Raw genomic sequence first — 18219 nt, 5'->3', positions numbered from 1 at the left:
TTTGCTCCATGAACGCAAGTGTGCTACATTTTGTGCCAAAATGCAATTTTTGCTCAAAAATTGCGCCGCATCTGCACCAAGATGAGCTTAAACGAAGCAGAGAGATAACTTAATATCGGTCGACACTAACATTGAAAGTAGAAGAGAAAGAAAGTGATAAAAATCTGTATTTCATGGTGTCTCTACTCACCCTAGCTAAATTAGCCCGTCCACCGCGCTGGCCCCGTCATCCTCTGAACTTCCAGACGACGATGTTGGCAATGTCACGGAGCTGGAAGTCAACCACTCCACGTGCCTTCATGCCCTGGCACCTCACACAGGCGTGCGTGCACCAAGCTTCACCGCATTGCGTCGATGCATTGGGAGAAGTGACTTACACGGAAGCATACCCGTGGGAACAGCCGTGGGTTAGCACGATGGGCTTGAAAATTGTACTCAGTAAGAATGGGAAAATAACGGTTCAAATTGAATAGTGCTGCATCATTCATAGCCTCCAGAGTGCTGGAGAAATCAACGACCTATGGGCTTTTTTTTGCAGTGATGAAGCCAAGAATGATGCAACGCTATTCGGTTTGAACCGCTATTCGCCCACACTTAATACTCAGCACTATTACAGGACAACCTATTTTGGTCTTGATCGGAGGTCGACCTCTAATGTTAAAGAGTGGTGCCGTGAACGAACAACGAAACAAGAAATATGAGCCTGTATTTGAATAAGTAGTCAAGGAAGGGGGGGTGTCTTTGCGCAGCAGTCGTTCGAAAGGGCCCCAAACTCTGACTGAACTCTGGTTTCGATGCCGCTGACCCTTGCAGAATTAGGAGTGTCACTTTTAACCGTTTTTAGTTTTGGGAAATTTCTGACCTTCTACAGCTTAATTGTTGTCTTTAGAATTATATTTGTTGCCTTCAAAATCAAGTTTCTAGTCACGAAAAAAACACTCAAACTGTCTATCCAGAAAGTCCCTTTTGCATTTGGCGTCTGCTCCATTAAAGTTGTCCAAATTAGCACCATGGTACCTGCGTCTTTTACAGCGGAGCTTTTAAGGGCTAGGTTCCCCAGGATCAAGTCCGGTATGTTGACACAAACCTACCTGGACAGCTACCGCCATCTATAAGCGACCGCGGCAAGCACACAACCAGCCTAATTTCCGCCTTCGCTCGTAGATAGCGGCAACCTTTCCAGCTATCATAGAAGAATTGATAGTTGGGGGCGTCGGTGGGGAATTCATTGTAGGAAACAGACGACAACGACGAAGAAGAAGCACACGCAACGAGCGCAGCGCTTGTCACGTTTGTTTCTTCGTCCTCGTCTGTCTTGCGCAACTGTTTCCTACATTCCTACACTCTTATCAGTTTTGGTCTGGACTCGCGATGGGTCGGTCGCGTGCCCTTTCGGGGAAAGGAGACAGGCTGCGGAAGGAGCGCGACGTACGCAGCAGCGCGAATGGGTCCACAACCGCCGCAAAGCCGCTGTTGCCTTGACTTCCACTGCGTCCAGCACTTCAGACTCCCTTGCCAAAGAGCACTTCGCTCGCCTGGAAAGCCGCCGCCAAGAACCGTATCAGCCATGTAAAGCCGCTAGCGGGCCAACTCTACAGACAACGATCGTGTCACGGAGGCCAAGTGCAAGCACGAGGCCCGGCGACGACTGCACTTTACGCCGGCTGAACAGTTCCCGGGTGCGACGGCGAGGTTCCGGAGGGAGCTCGTGGAGAACCCGTTTGGCATCACGTGCGCCGTGTGCGACCGACTTGGGTTCGCCGGAGACGTATCCACGATCGGCGGCTTGTCGGACAAGAAAAAGCGGGAATCGGGTGCGTGCGCGTTGTGGCAGTGTAGCGAGTACAGCTCCGCTAGTCTTCCTTCTTCACGAGAGTGGAAAGGCTGAACGTTTTTTAATGCGTTTTCTGCCCCGCAACGTTTGTTGTCTTGTCTGGTTTGCCACATGCGCTTGGCATTTTGTGTATGATCTTCATCGATGGTGTTTGCTACCCGCCGCCGCCGCTGACAATGTTATTGCCGTTCCTGCCGTTGGTCTTCGTAGGCACATTGCTCCTCAGGAGTCCGGATTATACACGGCCTCCCAATCACGACAAGAGAAGATAAGTGAAAGTAAAAATGGAGAATGGCAACTTGTCTTTTTGGTTTTTTATATACATTCGCGTGGATGACTATCGCCGACCCAAGGAGCCGGACGAAATGACATGCGCGACGAGACTGCCACCCGGTGGAAGGAAAGGAAACTAGGCACGCAAGCGCTTGGAACGACGACAAAGAGAGGGCGGTGGGAGCCCTTTCTGAGTTTTTGTTGACGTACACAAAAATCCACGAAACCCTAGCCATAAGCAGCTTCGCTGTGAGAAGAATTTGTGCTGCCATCTGTTGGTAGAGCCTCAAACTAAGCCATGAGCGAGCCTGGGCCGTCCAAAACAGTAGAGTGCGTTAACTGGGGAAGTCGGACGACCTATAGTAGCCCTGAATACTTTGGGGACGGCTTCACGTTGGCAAGCTAGGCTCGTCCAAAACGGTTAGGGGGATAAAAGGTCAACTTTAATTTTTTTAATAGTTATTGCAGGGAAGAGGGATTTGGAGTTTATCATATTAGATACTTGGGTTTTGTACGTTAATAACTCTTGGTGGAACACGGACATTTTAGTGGATGTACTTGTTTTTTTTCCGTAACTTTACATAAATGATATTGACTGGCTACATTAACTATGAGCGTAAAAGAGGGAATGGGAGAGACACTTTATCTCAGCTGAAGTATCTTGCTGTGAATCATTTGTCAGCCATTTTTTTTAATCCCCGTTGTAAACAGAATTTAATTTAACTTGAGCCTTATTTGTAAAAAGACATCTTTGTGCCATGTTGTACTTTTATGATTATTTATATGTATTATAATTACAAAAGGTAGTAATATGTTTTAATATCAAAGATGAACCCTCAACTATAATCAAAGATTGACTCATTTAGTTATGCAATCTTTGTGTAATTTTCAAGTGATTATTATTATTATTATTGTTATTATTTAACGGTACTATTATTCCTTACAAGGAGTAGGATGGGAGTGGCATAATAAAAGCACTTAAACAAAAGAACTTCAGTGAGGTTGTGGGCACACTTTACCAGGGTCTTGAACCAATGCTGAACAAACATTTTTTTCAGTAGCACACTGGGAATATTATATTTCAAAAGGATGCTGTATGTACAAAATGGAAAACAAAAACATTAGTTCAAACAAAACAGCAAAAGCACTTTTTTTTAATTATTTGTAGCAAGCAAGTTATACAAATGATCAGAGTTGGTCAGGAAATGACAAAACATGTTCACAATCAACATTGTGCCTAGGTGTGTGTTTTAATAGGATGCTGCTTGTGGAAAGCCAACATGTTGGCATTATTAACCCTTCGAGTGCCTCAAAGGGTTAAAAAACATGCCTTTTTAGGGATATATCTCGCTATATCTTTGGCAAAACAAGTTGATGATGCGAGTCGATTTCTTACTGATTTCCGCGTTGTGGCATTACCCTCCCCGCAGCGGCCTCGCACGCCACAGGGCGTCGTCCGCAACCCGCAAGCGGCGGCCCGTAACCCCTCGAGCGGCGCCCGCTCCCCCGCCCAAGTGTCCGAGCCGGGGGTGCTACTCCGACGCTCCGTGCCCGCCGACAACTCCTGCCTCTTCACGAGCGTCTACTTGGCACTCTCCGGGGGTGACTACGACGCCGCTGCGGGTGCTGCCCTGCGCCAGGTGAGAGATCTTCCTCATTTGAACGGTATTAGCGCACACGTATGTGCGCTAATACCGTTCAAATGTCTAACTACGAACTAGCCCAGTTATCAACCCTTTTGCAGTTTATATCTTCCTCATCACTTGTTGAGTGTCCTTGCCGCTTCAGTCAATCTCCTTAAATCTGCAAGTTTTTATTTATTTATTTATTTCATTTTCCCTCAAGGCCAGAGGTATTACAGAGGGGGAGAGCTAAGAAAAATACAGAAAATAAAAACACGCCTAGAAATAGGTTAAACACACTCAACAAATAATAGATTAGTAATTGGAGTTTTGAAAAGGTCAGAGGTCCGTGATGGTGGCAATTGTCCCGGGAAGGTGTTTCTATTCTCGTGATGTACGAGGGACGAACGATGAATGAAATGTTGTTGTGTTAGAAATTGGAATACCAATCTTGTGATTGTGATCGTTGTGAGAAGAAACGTAAAAAGGACGGGATATTAATTTGTCGCGCAGGATAAAATTATGATAATAAGTCTTATGGAATAAAGAAAGGCGCGAGATGCTTCGGCGCAAGGCTAGAGGCGGCAATGATAGTGAAGCTTTCATGGCGGTCACGCTAGCCGTGTTGTGATAGTCAGTGATGGAAGTGCTGCTCCAATTGCGCCAAGGACGCAATCCTGCTACATGTAGCGCCAAATTGTCATTTTACCGGAGAATTGCGCCATGCCTGGCGCCGAGATGAGATGTAGCAATAAAAAATAAAAATTGAAGTCTTGTCAGAGCGCGTGGCGGTACCGCGGTATTTTCCGCGCCGCAACTGTTACGCAAACCGAAACTGCGAGGACGCATTATCATCATCATCATTGAAAGGAACAACGTTAGCAACATCTGAGACCAAAGCCGCAGAGGCAAAGCGAAGAACCATCCCACTGAGCAGCCTATTTAAAAAAAAAAAAAAAAAGGTTGAGCTTGTGAATGTTTTCAATGTTGGCCCGCCCTGTTCCCGTGCGCTAGCTACCAGCGAAGTCAAAGCTAGCGCAAGCCCAGTGCTTTGTGCATTCCTGACTCGCGCGTGAGCTCGTGCAGTGTTGGCACCGTTACGGGCTCCATGCTCGCGCTTGTAGTTTCGGCTGCGCCCGCACCGAAGCTGAAACGAAGTATAGATGAGTTGCACCAAACTCTGGATGTAGTGCCGGTAAAGCCTCACCGTCCTTTTCGGAGCACAAAGCACTGCGCGACTCGCGGGTCTGCGGTGTCTGCTTTGCAGGTGTCGCTTCTCTGCAGCACCTCGGTGCATGCCAAGGAGCGCACTCAACGGGTTAACTTGCTGTGATGCGATCGTGACTTGCCAGCACATCGAAAATGAATCGGAATTTTTGAAGCGAATATCAGATACCGCAATATTTGAAGCAGCATACCGCAATATTTGAAGCTGCTGCCCGAAAGACAACTCTAATCTGAACTAAAACATTCCACAACAGTGAGGGTTGTTAGATGCTGCTGCAGATACCTTAAAAGAAGTGCATGCTGATAAAACTTAATATCCTGTACCATCAGAACTCAGTGTGACATATTGTCACGGATGACAAGTGATGAGACGACGAAAACTGAAGTAAACTAAATGTTTAATGGGGGCGAACTGCGGCGAAACCGCAGATCGAGCGCTGGAGCGAGACTGAGTCTGGTTCGCCACGCGGCGTCCCTTATGTACATGCGTGAGCTTCTGGAATAATCGGCGTAAAATGTTCGACGCGTAGAACATTTGGACCTCGAACACGCAACATGATTCTCGAATCTGCCAGAAAACTAAATTGCAGGAATAACAAAAGGTGCGTCGCTCCCAGGAATCGAACCCTGGCTTTTTGCGTGGGAGCCAGGTACGATAACTGTTAGGCCACGCGCGCGCTGCCTACTTGGCCAGCTGCGCGCGCGGCAATATTTAATTGTATTTTTTTTTTATCTGACAAACAAATAAACTTTATATAAAATTTTTTTTTTTTTCGCGTTTATTTTGTTGAATTTTATATATCCTGTCTTAAAAAGGCGACAGGCGCTGTGTTCTAATAATAGAGATGGGCTTTATATAGCAATGCAGCATTATTTCATTTTCAAGTAATGTGCCAACATATGCCAGACCCTGCTCTAAAAGGGCCACTACCTGCTCCAAAACAACATTTTGCCTGCTACAAGGCCTGCTCCAAAAGGTCAAATGGCACTTCCATCACTGGGTAGTTAGAAACAATGAAACGAGCTGATCTGTTTTGAATCGCTTCCAACGCAGTGATGAGGGTGACTTGTCCGGGATCCCAGACAGAGGCTGCATATTCCAACCTGGGACGAATTAATGTTTTATAAAGAGTCAACTTCCGTGCAACTGGAGCTAATGAAAAATTTTGTTTACTACGCTAACCTAACTTGCGGTTAGTGTTAGAGGAAACATACTGAATATGATTCTTCCATGAAAGGTCAGATGTTATATGCACGCCTAGGTATTTATAAGACAACACCGGCTCCATATAAACCTGATCAAGGAAATAGTTAGGATTGTCAGAAGATTGTCGAGATACACGCATAGACTTACATTTGTTAGCGTTAAGGCTCATTGACCATAAATCACACCACTCGATGGTAGTGTTTGCCTGCATGTCCTAGTTTTCATTTTAAAAATGGACAAAGATTGAGGTTTTCGGCACCTCTCAACTCCTTCACCATCTTCCGAGTATATGCGCTGTGACGGGAATGGGGGACGTGCTGGGTTCCAGTGAAGCTCTCTCCAGAGCCATCAGTAAGCAGCGAGAACTCAGCTGCTCGCGACCACGTGACCACGTGATTGCGCAGCGCGATCAACATGGCGAAAGGAGGAAAGTGCCAACCTGCTCGTCCAGGTCCGGCCATCCCCGTCCGGCTCTGCCCCCGTCCCCCTCCGGCTTCTGGCGGCTGTTCGCGGCAGCAGATAGAGCCGTCAGTTTTGTTGACCTAGGATAGATGGCGCCACTAAAACTCCGTATAATAAAAGTTTTGTCAATGATACCAGGTTTTTGACGCATTTATATTTATGTTTGAACAACAAGATTGATAGAAACATTACCTTTTATTGAGTGCACAACTTCCTATCTGTTCGCAAGTCTCCAATTGACGTCATGCCGCGTGGTTCTCATGGTCGCCGCTCGCGGCTGCAGGTCGGGAACTATTCTAATTTTTGCCTCATGATTATGCGGCGGAATCACAACATTTCGAAGGAAGGAGATGCATTTTCTGTCTTTTGTGACAAGATAAACTATGTCAAAAGTAGGAGATGCAAATTTTTTCAACGTTAAAATTGTTGCACAGCTCTTTTAAAGGGGCACTGACAGGTCAAAATTGTATTTTTTTTTTAATATCATCCGAAACGATGGAAAAAGATGCCTGGACACTACCCTCAAAGTTTGAAACTTTGGAACCCGGTATATGTGAAGTAAAAAAAACAATTTCCCAAAGCCGAATTTGAAGTTCCAGCGCAATCCGTGCCAGGTGCAATGATGTCAGAAATTGAGTTGTCCTGCAACTCGAGTTTCTTTGACGCCTCCGAACCGTCCCAACCCAAAGTGCTGTGTGTGCTGGCCGCTCTCCTCTGTGTGTGCCGCCACATATCACTGCGAGCAGCCAACGCTTCACTTTCACGTTTGAAGTTCTTTTAGGGCTCTTTTAGCAACGTCAAATTCTTTGAAATGGTGTGAGGTTGAAGTGAACGCGCAGTGGTGGACTTTTGTGTGTGATGTGAGGGGCCACGTTGCGCCGGTTCTGCGTGAAAAGCTGCCCCGGCAGAGTCACAAGCAAAGCTACAATACACGGACACCAAATCCAGTTGTTTTGATCGTTTGGCAATTTCCTTTTCGAAGTCTGAGAGGTTGTCGCACCTAAAAAAGTGAGCGTCCGATTCCCCGACTCACCGATCATCCTTGGTGCCAGATCTGTCGAGCGCTGCCATGTTTTTTGAGGGAGGATAAAAAGCCGGGAGGCAACATAACACCGGTCTCAGATCTTCGGTATTTCTACAAGAAGGGCCGTAGTGTGTTCGCAATTGCGTTAAAAAACGTGTTTTACGAATGCCGTTATTAAATATTATAGAAATGTCGCTTACAAAGAAGCTTCTAAATCTCATAATCGATTACGTCACAAATAAAACGAAGCTAGAAGTCGAGATGCGGGAGAGAAAAATGCTTGGAAGGGGGGGGGGATAAAGAGGCGCGCACGCGCTTGGGGAAAGTTTCTTTTGCATTGTGGTATTTTTTTTGCTTGTCCGTGACTACAACTTGCATCGTTCTAACCCTTTGCCTACCGCAAGAATTTTTTAAAGAAACAATTTGAAAAAACAGAATTTTTTATGTGCCCTATAAATTTAATATGCAATACAAAGGCCAAAAGCAAATGCCAAATATTTATTATATGAGAAATCTTTGAACACAGTGCAAAAGAAAAATGACTAAAATTCTGCTTCACTGCATTACCACAGACAGTTCACATCACCTTGCACATGGACGTTCAGGCCGGGCATAGAAGTACTGCAAACAGTTCACATCACATTGCACACAAAGTGAACTCAAAAAGTGGAAGGGCTGGAGGGGGATTTTCTACATTGATTATAGTTAGGGCTCCGTGTTTTCGGAGTTTATTTTTCGTGAAATTCGGAGGGTGTTTTTCGGAGTTTATTTTTTACCGAAAATTCGGTGTTCGTCGGAGTTTATTTTTCATAAATCCCCTATTCTTCGAAATTCGGAGATAAATTTCGCAGTGTTTCCTATTAAAAATAATAAATAATAACCGGATGCAAATGTCTGCCAGAAAAAATAAAACTCGCTTGTATCAATTAAGATTTCTTCAGTTGAATTTGGCGTTGGTGTCATTGGCAATACTAATTTGTCCCACGGCAAAAGTCGCACACAAGTGTGGCTTTGATAAACGTCAATACCTTAAAATCAATAAACTGCCGGAGATAGCCGCAAGGAAGCTCGTAGTCATCCCATCAATCTATCCCCGCTGTCGCGCGAGGTGGATGTGATAGAGAGGTTTCGACTGTTCCTCTTCCCTGTTTTATACAATCTCTATGGTCCATAGCTTTCACTGTTACTCCCAGAAACATACCCTCTCCTTTCTCTAAATCCCAAATCCCATGGCCCAAACTGGAAACCAAAAGAGAGGATTTGGTCGTGACACTGATAGTACGGTGACCTTTTTCCCTGAACCAACTTTGACAAGACGAGAGTTCCTCAATATGCTCCCCCGAAGGGGGAGCAGAGTTGCGCATTTGTTTTCCCCACGCCGCTATTTGCCGAGATACATCACGTGAGGAGCAAAGCATCCGGCGCCGTGCAAGGAAGCCACCTTTACGGTCGCTCCGCCGCCTTCGCTTGCGCCCCGGCGTATGTTCCCCAGCTTCCGCCCTCCTTCTCCTCCTCGCGCGTTTTCCAAGCGCGGCGGCACGCGCGGCGCCGCTATTCGCCAAATTTAGTCACGTGAGGAGCAAAGCGTCCAGGGTGTGCAGGAAAGCCGGCTCTACGGCCACCTGCCGAGGCTGAATGTGCAACTCTGCTATCGTAGGTAGCTATATACAGGAACTCTAGACGAGACAAGTCGTAAGACCCCCTTTTGACAGCGGTGCGAGGCTTGAAGGATAATTATGGTGTCATTTTCCCAGAACCATTGAGCCTGTACTGCCAAAAATGTAAAAAAAAAAAAAATACACTTTTTTTTTTTTTGGGGGGGGGGGGGGGGGGGGTGGCATGGGCACATCACAATTCGGAGTTTATCGGATAAATCCGAATTGCCAAAACTTTTACCGGCGGGTGTTTTTCAGAGTTTTTCGGATTTATCCAAAAACACGGAGCCCTAATTATAGTCCATGCCGACACGATGTCCTCATCGAAATCGTAGTTGTCCGAGCTCAAATCCAATAACTCAGCTGCATTCCTCTCGCTGTTCGATGAAAGATTCATTTCCTCGTCTTCTGAATCTGAAGAGACGTCACAATATCTTCGTTTTCGCCCCAATTTGAGGCAAGATCGTCACTACGAACGCAGCGACCAGAAATTGGCGTCGCCATTTTTAAATCCCCTGTTGCCTGCGTCGGAACAATTTTCTGCCAAATTCAGAAATTTGCCAGGTTTTTTATTTTCCGCGAAGCACCATCTATCCACGGCAAAGCTCACTAGAAACACGTGGACTGGCCCGGTTCGTCCATGGTAGTGTATTGGAGCCCAAATCAACGTGGACGAGCCCAGCTCGTCTTCGGGGGGAGGGGTACAAACAGTGTGGACGAACTCAGGTCGTCCATGGTAGTGAAAGGGTTAAACAAGTATGGTTCACCAACTCGCCCAAGCTTCCATCCTATCAAGTTACATTTCTAGTACATCGGGTCCTTTCACTTCTTCACCGCTGAATCCCTGCTTCATCGTCACCCTCATCGCTGTCACAGTCTGTCAAGCAAGGTCATTTGGTTACTGCATTTGTGTTAATCTGCTCCCCCCAGAAGTCATTGCCTTGTTTGCTGGTTTCACTCCCTCAGCTGGGCAAGGGAAGAGAGTCTGTAAGATTTCGCGACCCGAGTGCCATCGCCAGGCTCGTCTGTACCGTGAGTGTCTTTATGCCCAGCTATGCGATAACGTCAGTCAATCCGTTGGAAGGAGGAGATGTCGAGAGTTTGCAGAGACTACAAAAAGACATACTGACTTCCTATGGCAACTCACCTTGGCGCAGCTGCGCAGCATAACACCAAGAAAGACTTCAGTTCCAAATAACCCAGTCCACATCATAGGGGATCTGTCGTTACCTGAAGCGGTTTATAAGGTGCTCAGCCTTGGTCTCAAGTTTGCCATGGAGCCCAAGACAACCGCGCCTGAGCTACTCTCATTTGTGAGGCAAGTGTCGAGATGGGCTCCTGAAGCAGAGATGGCTCGATGCACTTTTGAGGGAGTAGATTTGTTATATCGGCACACCCTTCAAAAAACTATGCTACCAGTTAAGAAGATTGAATCATATTTGGTGCGTCAATCTCTATCTTTGGTACCAGCGGACAAAGAGGGTGGATTTGTGATCATGCCACGAGACGTTTTTGGAACCAAGGCCGTGTTAGCCATTGACTCGGGTTTTCAGCGTAACACTAGTATCTCATTAACCAAGGTCAAAAGTGAAGCAAAAAAATTATGTAGTGAGCTAGAGCTAAAACAATTGTGCTCCTCTATTGAACGCAGTAGGCACCTTAGCTTAGAGCTGTTTTTCTGCGCAAAAACTCATAAAGTAGATTGCCCATTAAGGGTGATTGTATCTGACAAAGGGTCGTGGCAGAAGTCTGTTGCCATATTTTTGCCGGAGAAATTAAATCTCTTGCCAGTTGAGGATCCTTCTATGCTAAAAGACTTTAGCGAAGTGATAAAGTTTCTAACAAACTCTAATGATTGGCATCTCAAGGCCTTTTCAGTGGACATAAAGGACCTCTACTACTCTCTGCCGCAGGATGAGCTGTTGAAGTGCTTGGAGGACTGCATTGACTCTTTTGGTGTTATTGCTTTTCAGACCGCGTCAGGAATTTCCCAAGGTGGTTTCCTTGAATTGCTCACCGTATATTTAAAATCTATGTTTGCGTGTTGGGAGGGTAACACCTTTCTCCAAAAAGCAGGGGTATGCTTTGGTTCATGCATAGCACCAGTTTTGAGTAACCTTTACCTCGCGCATCGGGACCGGATCCTTTCACGTAGCTTAGATGCTTCTTCTGTTGTGAAGGTGTTTCGCTTTGTAGATGATTTTTTGATTGTGCTAGATTGTGCAGCTAATGACTTTCAAATATTGGTCTCTAACGTTCTTTCCTGTTTTAAATCCTGTATAGATTCACTAGAAATCACTCATGAGCTCCCCACAGAAGGTTCCTTGCGGTTCTTGGACCTCAGATTAATTTTTTCGGAGCATCATGTACCGTATTTGCACGAATATAACGCAAGCTTTTTTTTCGAAATTACGTGCTCCAAAACGCACCTCGCATTATATTTGGAATCGAGTTCAGCCACGAGGCGCGCGAGTCTGGAGAAAGCCAGAGGAGAAAGCCATCCTTCCGGCTCAATGCAAAATATCCGGTGGGAAAAGAAGGGGGGGTGTGGAAGGGAATTTATTAGCTATTGGGCCACGTGAAGGGGCGAAGAGAAAACATAAAAAGGCATTTTTATCGCTTTTGTGTTTGTACAATGCGCACGCCGCAGAAACTCAGCGCACGCGCGCCGTGCGGGAATGCGGGCACTGGCCAATTCAAGCCAAGCCAAGCCGGGCCAAGTCAAGCCAAGCCAACACAAGCCAAGCCAAGACCACCAACCGCGTTTATGCAATCGTGCAACACGAGGCATTTGTTTATACAGAGGGACCAGAACAAGAAGTGTGATCGTGTATCGGATTCAGCAGTCTTTTTTCTGCCTGCGCATTGTTTAGTTTCTGCTCCAGAGTGATCTGGTGTTTGTGTGTTGGAGCTTCTGCTTCGTGCCTTGTTTCGATTGTGGGCTGCCGAGGAGCTCCCACGGAAGAAAAAGGAACTACCAGACAAGCAGGTGCGGTGCTGCTGCTTATCTGCGTAGTCGCCAAGTGGCTTGTAAACGGAAGGACCTGAGCAGTGAGGATGAGTGCGGTCAAAACATAAACAAATGTTTCTTCTATTTCCATTGACTTTTCACATCTGCTATGCCCCTGAGTGCGAGAAATTGACGCGGCCTCGGTTCGCGTTATAATAGTAATACAGTCGAACCTCGATATAACGAACTTCAATGTAACGAAATCCTCGATTTAACGAAGTATTTTATTTTTCATAATTTCTTGCCCATAGACCCCATGTATTTTTAGTCCCTATATAACGAAGTCTATTTTGCTGCTATTTCAATATAACGAAGCGCCATTGCCATAGAAGGCAATAAATAAATCAACTCTAAAAAACAACTTCGCAAAAAAATTGTGGTTAAAAAAAAAAATTATGCGCAAACGCGAGCGCTTGATAGGTTACTTCACGGGGACAGGCCTTCCAACGTTCCTAGGCTGCCCGAGGATGCGGCGCCGGTAGCACCGGCGAGGCATGCGGCAAAGCGGATTCCGCGAGGCTGGCCAGAAAATGCCGAGCAAAAAGTTAACACGGCATAACAGCATCACCACTGACATTCACTGATCATCATAGTCAACTGTACCGCGGGTAGCGCAGGAGCCAACTGTCACGATCTTTCTGGAACGTGGACGAAGGGGGGCCGAAGCACCCGCCGAGAAGAGACGACACGCAGCCTGGTTGTGAGGGTGGACGATGACTGACCGGAGCAGCGTGTGCTCAACGGTGTTTATTGGTGAGGTGAACAATGTTGCCCGCCGAGCCAGGCGGCCGCAGACGGGCGGACTGGAGGGGGGCGCTACCAACTTGTCACACTCCTCCCCCCCAGTTTGTTTGTTCTAAAACAAAATACATGAAAAAAACACACACGGCCGACACCAACTCGGCGTCTGCTCATGCAAAGTCCCGGCCTGTCGACGATGAAGGTCACCCCGGCGAGTAGCAGTCAGGTGGCCTCCGCTGTCGTGCACTCCGCCTGGGTACAGGTGTCGACGGGCCAGGTGTGGCAACGCCGGGCGCTGCCTGAACCGGTCGCGCTCCACCCGGTGGAGCTGCAGGGACCGGATTTGGGAGTGGCACTGGTGCCACGGGAGTGGCGATGCTTGTCGCCTCCGGGGTGGGTGGCACTCCGCTGGCCACGACTGGTGCTGTTGGGCCCCCTGCACGCTGGTCCTCTGAAGCGACGACCGAGGGTGGAAGCCAGGTCCCGAGGCGAGGCCTGACATGGTCGGCGTGCCGGTGCCAGGTGGTCCCGTCGGGCATGCGGACGAGCAGCGATGAGGCACTCGCTGGTGAAACCACACGCCCGGCAGACCAGGGTGGGCCAGGGCGGAAGTTCCTGGCGTACACCGACGCTCCCGGCTCCGGCAAAGGCCCGGGACGGCACCCTCGGTCAGCAGCCAGCTTCTGCTTCAGCAGCTTCAGGAGCGCCGTGGACCGGAGGTCTGGATGCAAGACATCCAGGGGGGTCTTGACCATCCGGCCCAGCAGAAGCTCGCAGGGGGCACGGCCAGTGACCTCATGGGGTGTGGTCCGGTACTGAAACAGTACCCGGGCCACCTGCGTCCGGAAATCCCCGGGCTGGCTCTTCTTCAGCTTGTTCTTGAGGGTCTGGACCACCCGCTCAGCTGCGCCATTGGAAGCGGGGTGGTACGGCGGAACCAGCATCCGGCGGATCCCATTCCTCTGCAGCCAGTCGAGGTACTCGGCGCTAGCGAAAGCGGGACCATTGTCGGACGCAATGATGTCCGGCAATCCCTGCGCCGCGAAGACCTGCCGCAGAGCCGCAATGGTCGCGCTTGCCGAGGGACTGGTGACTGGCAGTGCCTCCACCCACTTGGAGAAGGCGTCCACTACCACCAGGAAGTAGTGGCCCTTGAAGGGTCCCGCATAGTCCACGTGCAGGCGGGACCACGGCCTCTGTGGGAACGGCCAGGGGGTGATTTCCACATGGCGCGAGGCTCGCTGGTTCTCCTGGCAGACCTGGCAGCCTTGCACCTGGTGCACGATGTCCTGGTCCAGGCCAGGCCACCAAACGTGCGACCGTGCCACCATCTTGGTCTTTTCAATGCCAGGGTGCCCCGCGTGCAGCAACTGCAGCACCTTGGCCCGCAGACTTTGTGGAATCACCACCCTGGAACCCCACAGGAGGCAGCCTTGCTCCAAGCTCAGCTCGGCGGTCTTGTGGCTGAACGCCTGGTGACGCAGCTCCTCCCCTCGGGCAACCGCCTTGACCACCTGAGACAGGACCGGGTCCCGGCTGGTCGCCTGCGCCACCGCAGTCCTGGTGAGCACCCCCGGGTAGGCCCGCTCCAGCAGGAACACATCAGCTGGCTCTGGAACGGCAGCAGGCACCTCCGGCAGGGGCAGGCGGCTCAGGGCGTCGGCAGGTCCCAGGTCCTTCCCAGGGCGGTAGACCAGCTTGTACCTGTAGGCTGCCAGCGTCAAGGCCCAGCGTACCACACGAGGCGAGGCTTCCACTGGGACCGCCTTGTCAGGTCCCAGCAGCCCCAGCAGCGGTTTGTGGTCCGTGACTGCCTCGAACTGCCGGCCCCACAGGTACTGATGGAAGCGCTGGACCCCGAAGATGAGGGCCAAGCCTTCCTTGTCCAGCTGGCTGTAGCGTTGCTCCGCCGCATGGAGACGACGAGAAGCAAACGCCACAGGGCGTTCCTGACCACCCTGACCCCGGTGCGACAGGACGGCTCCTACCCCGTACGGCGACGCATCCACGGTGAGGACCACAGGCTTGGCCGGGTCGAAGTGTACCAGCACTGGAGCCTTAACGACAAGCTCCTTGCTGCGCTGGAAGGCCAAGTCCTGCTCCTTCTTCCAGGCCCACTGCTGCCCATCACGAAGCAGGCGATGCAGCGGCTCTAGATGCGTCGACAGGTTGGGCAGGAACCTCCTGTAGAAGTTGATGAGGCCGAGGTAGCTCTGAAGCTCCTTCTTGCTCTTGGGCTTCGGCGCCTTGAGCACGGCCTCAATCTTGCGGGGAGCCGGGGCCAGGCCAGCCTGGGAGATGATGTGTCCCAGGTACTCCACGCTGGGGGTCAGGAACACGCTCTTGTCCAGCCTCAGCTTGAGACCGGCGTCCTGTAGTCGTCTCGGGACTTTGCGCAGGTTCTGCAGGTGGTCCCCGTCGTCGGTACCGGTAACCAGGATGTCGTCCAAGTACACCGCCACGTGCCTCATGCCCCTGAAGAGGTTGTCCATCTCTCTCTGGAAGATGGCTGGGGCTGAGGCCACGCCGAACGGTAGGCGCGTGTACTGGAAGAGTCCCATGGTAGTCGAAATGGTGACATACTTCCGGGCGGCATCCTGGAGCACCAGCTGCTGGTAGGCATCTCGAAGGTCGAGCTTGGTAAACTTCTGTCCCCCGGACAGAGCCGACCAGAGATCTTCTACCCGAGGCAGCGGGTACTTTTCGACGGTAGCGACGGGGTTGATGGTGACCTTGAAGTCCCCGCAGATCCTGACGCGGCCGTCTCGCTTGAGGACTGGAACAATCGGTGCAGCCCACTCGGAAGACTTGACGGGCACCAGGATTCCCTCTCGCTGCAGCCGTTGCAGCTCCTGGGTGACCCCGTCCTTCAGGGCGAACGGCAGCGGACGCGGCTTGAAGAACCGAGGCCGGGCTCCCTCGGGTACGTGGATGCCAACCGTCGTGCCGGTGAAGGTGCCCACCCCTGGCTGGAACAGGGACTGGAAGTCGGTCAGGAGGCTCGGGACATCCTTCACCACGTGCAGCGCAGCTTCTTGGTACTCCGGCAGCCGAACACCCAGCGAGTGAATCCAGTTCCGACCCAGCAGCGTCGGCGACGACCCCTTGGTTAAGTAAAGGGGAAGGATTGCCTCCCTGTCGCCAAGGCGAACGCTGACTTGGGCCCGACCCTGGACCTGGGAAAGCTGCCCGGAGTAGCTGCGCAGCATGACGTCAGACGCCTCGATAGACTCGCCGGGGAAGGTCCGCTTGAACAGCTTCCCGGGCATGACCGACACGCTGGCCCCTGTGTCCAGCTCCATGGTGATGGGGTGGCCGCAGATCTCAACAGACACCAAGTAAGGTGGCACAGACGAAAGTTTATTCAAATGCCACACGTCGAAGATCTGCGGCTCGTCGGCCACGACGTGGACCCTAGCTGACGACGAACCCGGGCCTGGTACCGCTCGTCCCCGCCGCGTTTTCTTGCGACGACCACCCTGGCCGCGGGCTTGGCTGGAACCCGGGCTTGAACCAGGCTGCTGCTGCTGGCCGCCGCTCGTCCTCCCCCCTCGGCAGACACGTGCGAGGTGCCCAGTTCTCCCGCACGTGAAACATTGTGCGTGGACGAACTGGCACTGTGAGGGGGAGTGGGCAGCACCGCAGCGGCTGCAGGCACCGCTCCTTGTCGCCATCTTGTTCACCGCCGCTTCCGTCGACGGTGAGCCGGCCGCACGCGCAATCTCGCTGGCGTCCTTTGCTGCGGCTTCCATCGCCTGCGCTGCCTTCACCGCGTCGTCCAGCGAGGGGTCGGGAAGCTCCAGGAGTCTCGTCTGCATGGCGGAGTTGTTGATGCCGCAGACGAACCGGTCCCGGAGTAGCGAGTCCAACTGGTCGCCGAAGGCGCAGGTGCTCGCTAACCCTCGTAGCGCAGCGACGAACTGCCCGAGGGTCTCCCCGTCCTGGCGGCTCCGGTTGTTGAAGCGGAACCGCTCCATCAGCGTGGACGGCGCCGGGCTGAAGTGCGAGCGCAGCGTGGCGAGCAGCTCACCCAGCGTTTTGACGTGCGGCGTGGCCGGCTTGGAGAAGGAGGCTGAAGACTCGGGTCCCGCAGCTGGCCAGGAAGATGTCCCGTTGTTTCCCCTCGGGCGTGTCGTTCGCCCGGAAGAACACGTGGACTTGTTCTTCGTAGACCGGCCAGGCGGACCCATCTCCGTCGAACGGCTCGAGCCTCCCGTACAGCGGCATGGCGACAGGAGCGGGCGGCGGTGTTGCGACTCTCTCGGCGGCGTGGGCCGAACCGTGCACGTTGGTGGCCTCCAGTGCCACGGTTCCTCGTCGCCAGTGTCACGATCTTTCTCGAACGTGGACGAAGAGGCCGAAGCACCCGCCGAGGAGAGACGACACGCAGCCTGGTTGTGAGGGTGGACGATGACTGACCGGAGCAGCGTGTGCTCAACGGTGTTTATTGGTGAGGTGAACAATGTTGCCCGCCGAGCCAGGCGGCCGCAGACGGGCGGACTGGAGGGGGGCGCTACCAACTTGTCACACGCGGGTGAGCGACGTGATGGCGCGACCCTGGCACGACCGCACGGGCAGTGCCATCTAGGAGAAGACCGATTATCGTCTTGCGAGCGTGATGTAAAGCCAAGGCGCAAGCACACTGTGGGCGCAAGGGGGCAAGTAAACTGTGCGGTCAAGAGTGCTGTGTAGGTTGGAAACATTGGCACCGCCTAAACTAAACAGCTTTATTTTTTAACCGGGCGGTTCACTTACGTGCTTGCTGCCATAAGGAAACGTAAAGTTCTTTCTTTGGATGAGAAAGCAAACGTTTTGAACGCCATCCTGAAGAAACTGCCGAGATCACGAGCACTCGGGAAGTGCTCGACGCAATGGACGTACTGAGGAGGTACACGGCGTCGCATGGGCAGCAAGATGCCGTGCAAGCGCTCTGGGCGCTCGAACGTCGTATGACGCCGCCGACGCCGCTGCTACTGTCGGACAAGGCGCAAGCAAAACTCGCGGACTACTTTGCCCCTAAATAAATGTCATTTTCGGTGAGTTTTCATACCCGTAAAATGTTTCGGAATTTTTTTTTTTTCGCATGCTAAAGTTAAATTTCGATTTAGCGAAATTTCAATGTAACGAAGTAAATTGCGAATTTTACCGACTTCGTTACATCGAG

At 51.0% G+C, this 18219-nt stretch overlaps 1 protein-coding gene across 1 annotated transcript in view; it reads left to right on the top strand.

Moving 5' to 3' along the window:
• Positions 1-18219, top strand: part of LOC115314892 (ubiquitin thioesterase OTU1) — a 43477-nt gene that overhangs the window by 17782 nt on the left and 7476 nt on the right. Inside the window, exon 3 of the mRNA XM_029974000.4 lies at positions 3538-3747. Coding sequence (XP_029829860.1) covers positions 3538-3747 — 210 coding nt within the window. The remainder of the gene's footprint in view (positions 1-3537; positions 3748-18219) is intronic.

The sequence above is a fragment of the Ixodes scapularis genome, unplaced genomic scaffold (genome assembly GCF_016920785.2).
Source record: "Ixodes scapularis isolate PalLabHiFi unplaced genomic scaffold, ASM1692078v2 ptg003032l_1__unscaffolded, whole genome shotgun sequence".
NCBI lineage: Eukaryota > Metazoa > Arthropoda > Arachnida > Ixodida > Ixodidae > Ixodes > Ixodes scapularis.
Note: the sequence above shows the minus strand (reverse complement) of the source record. Positions and strands in the feature narration are given on the sequence as shown.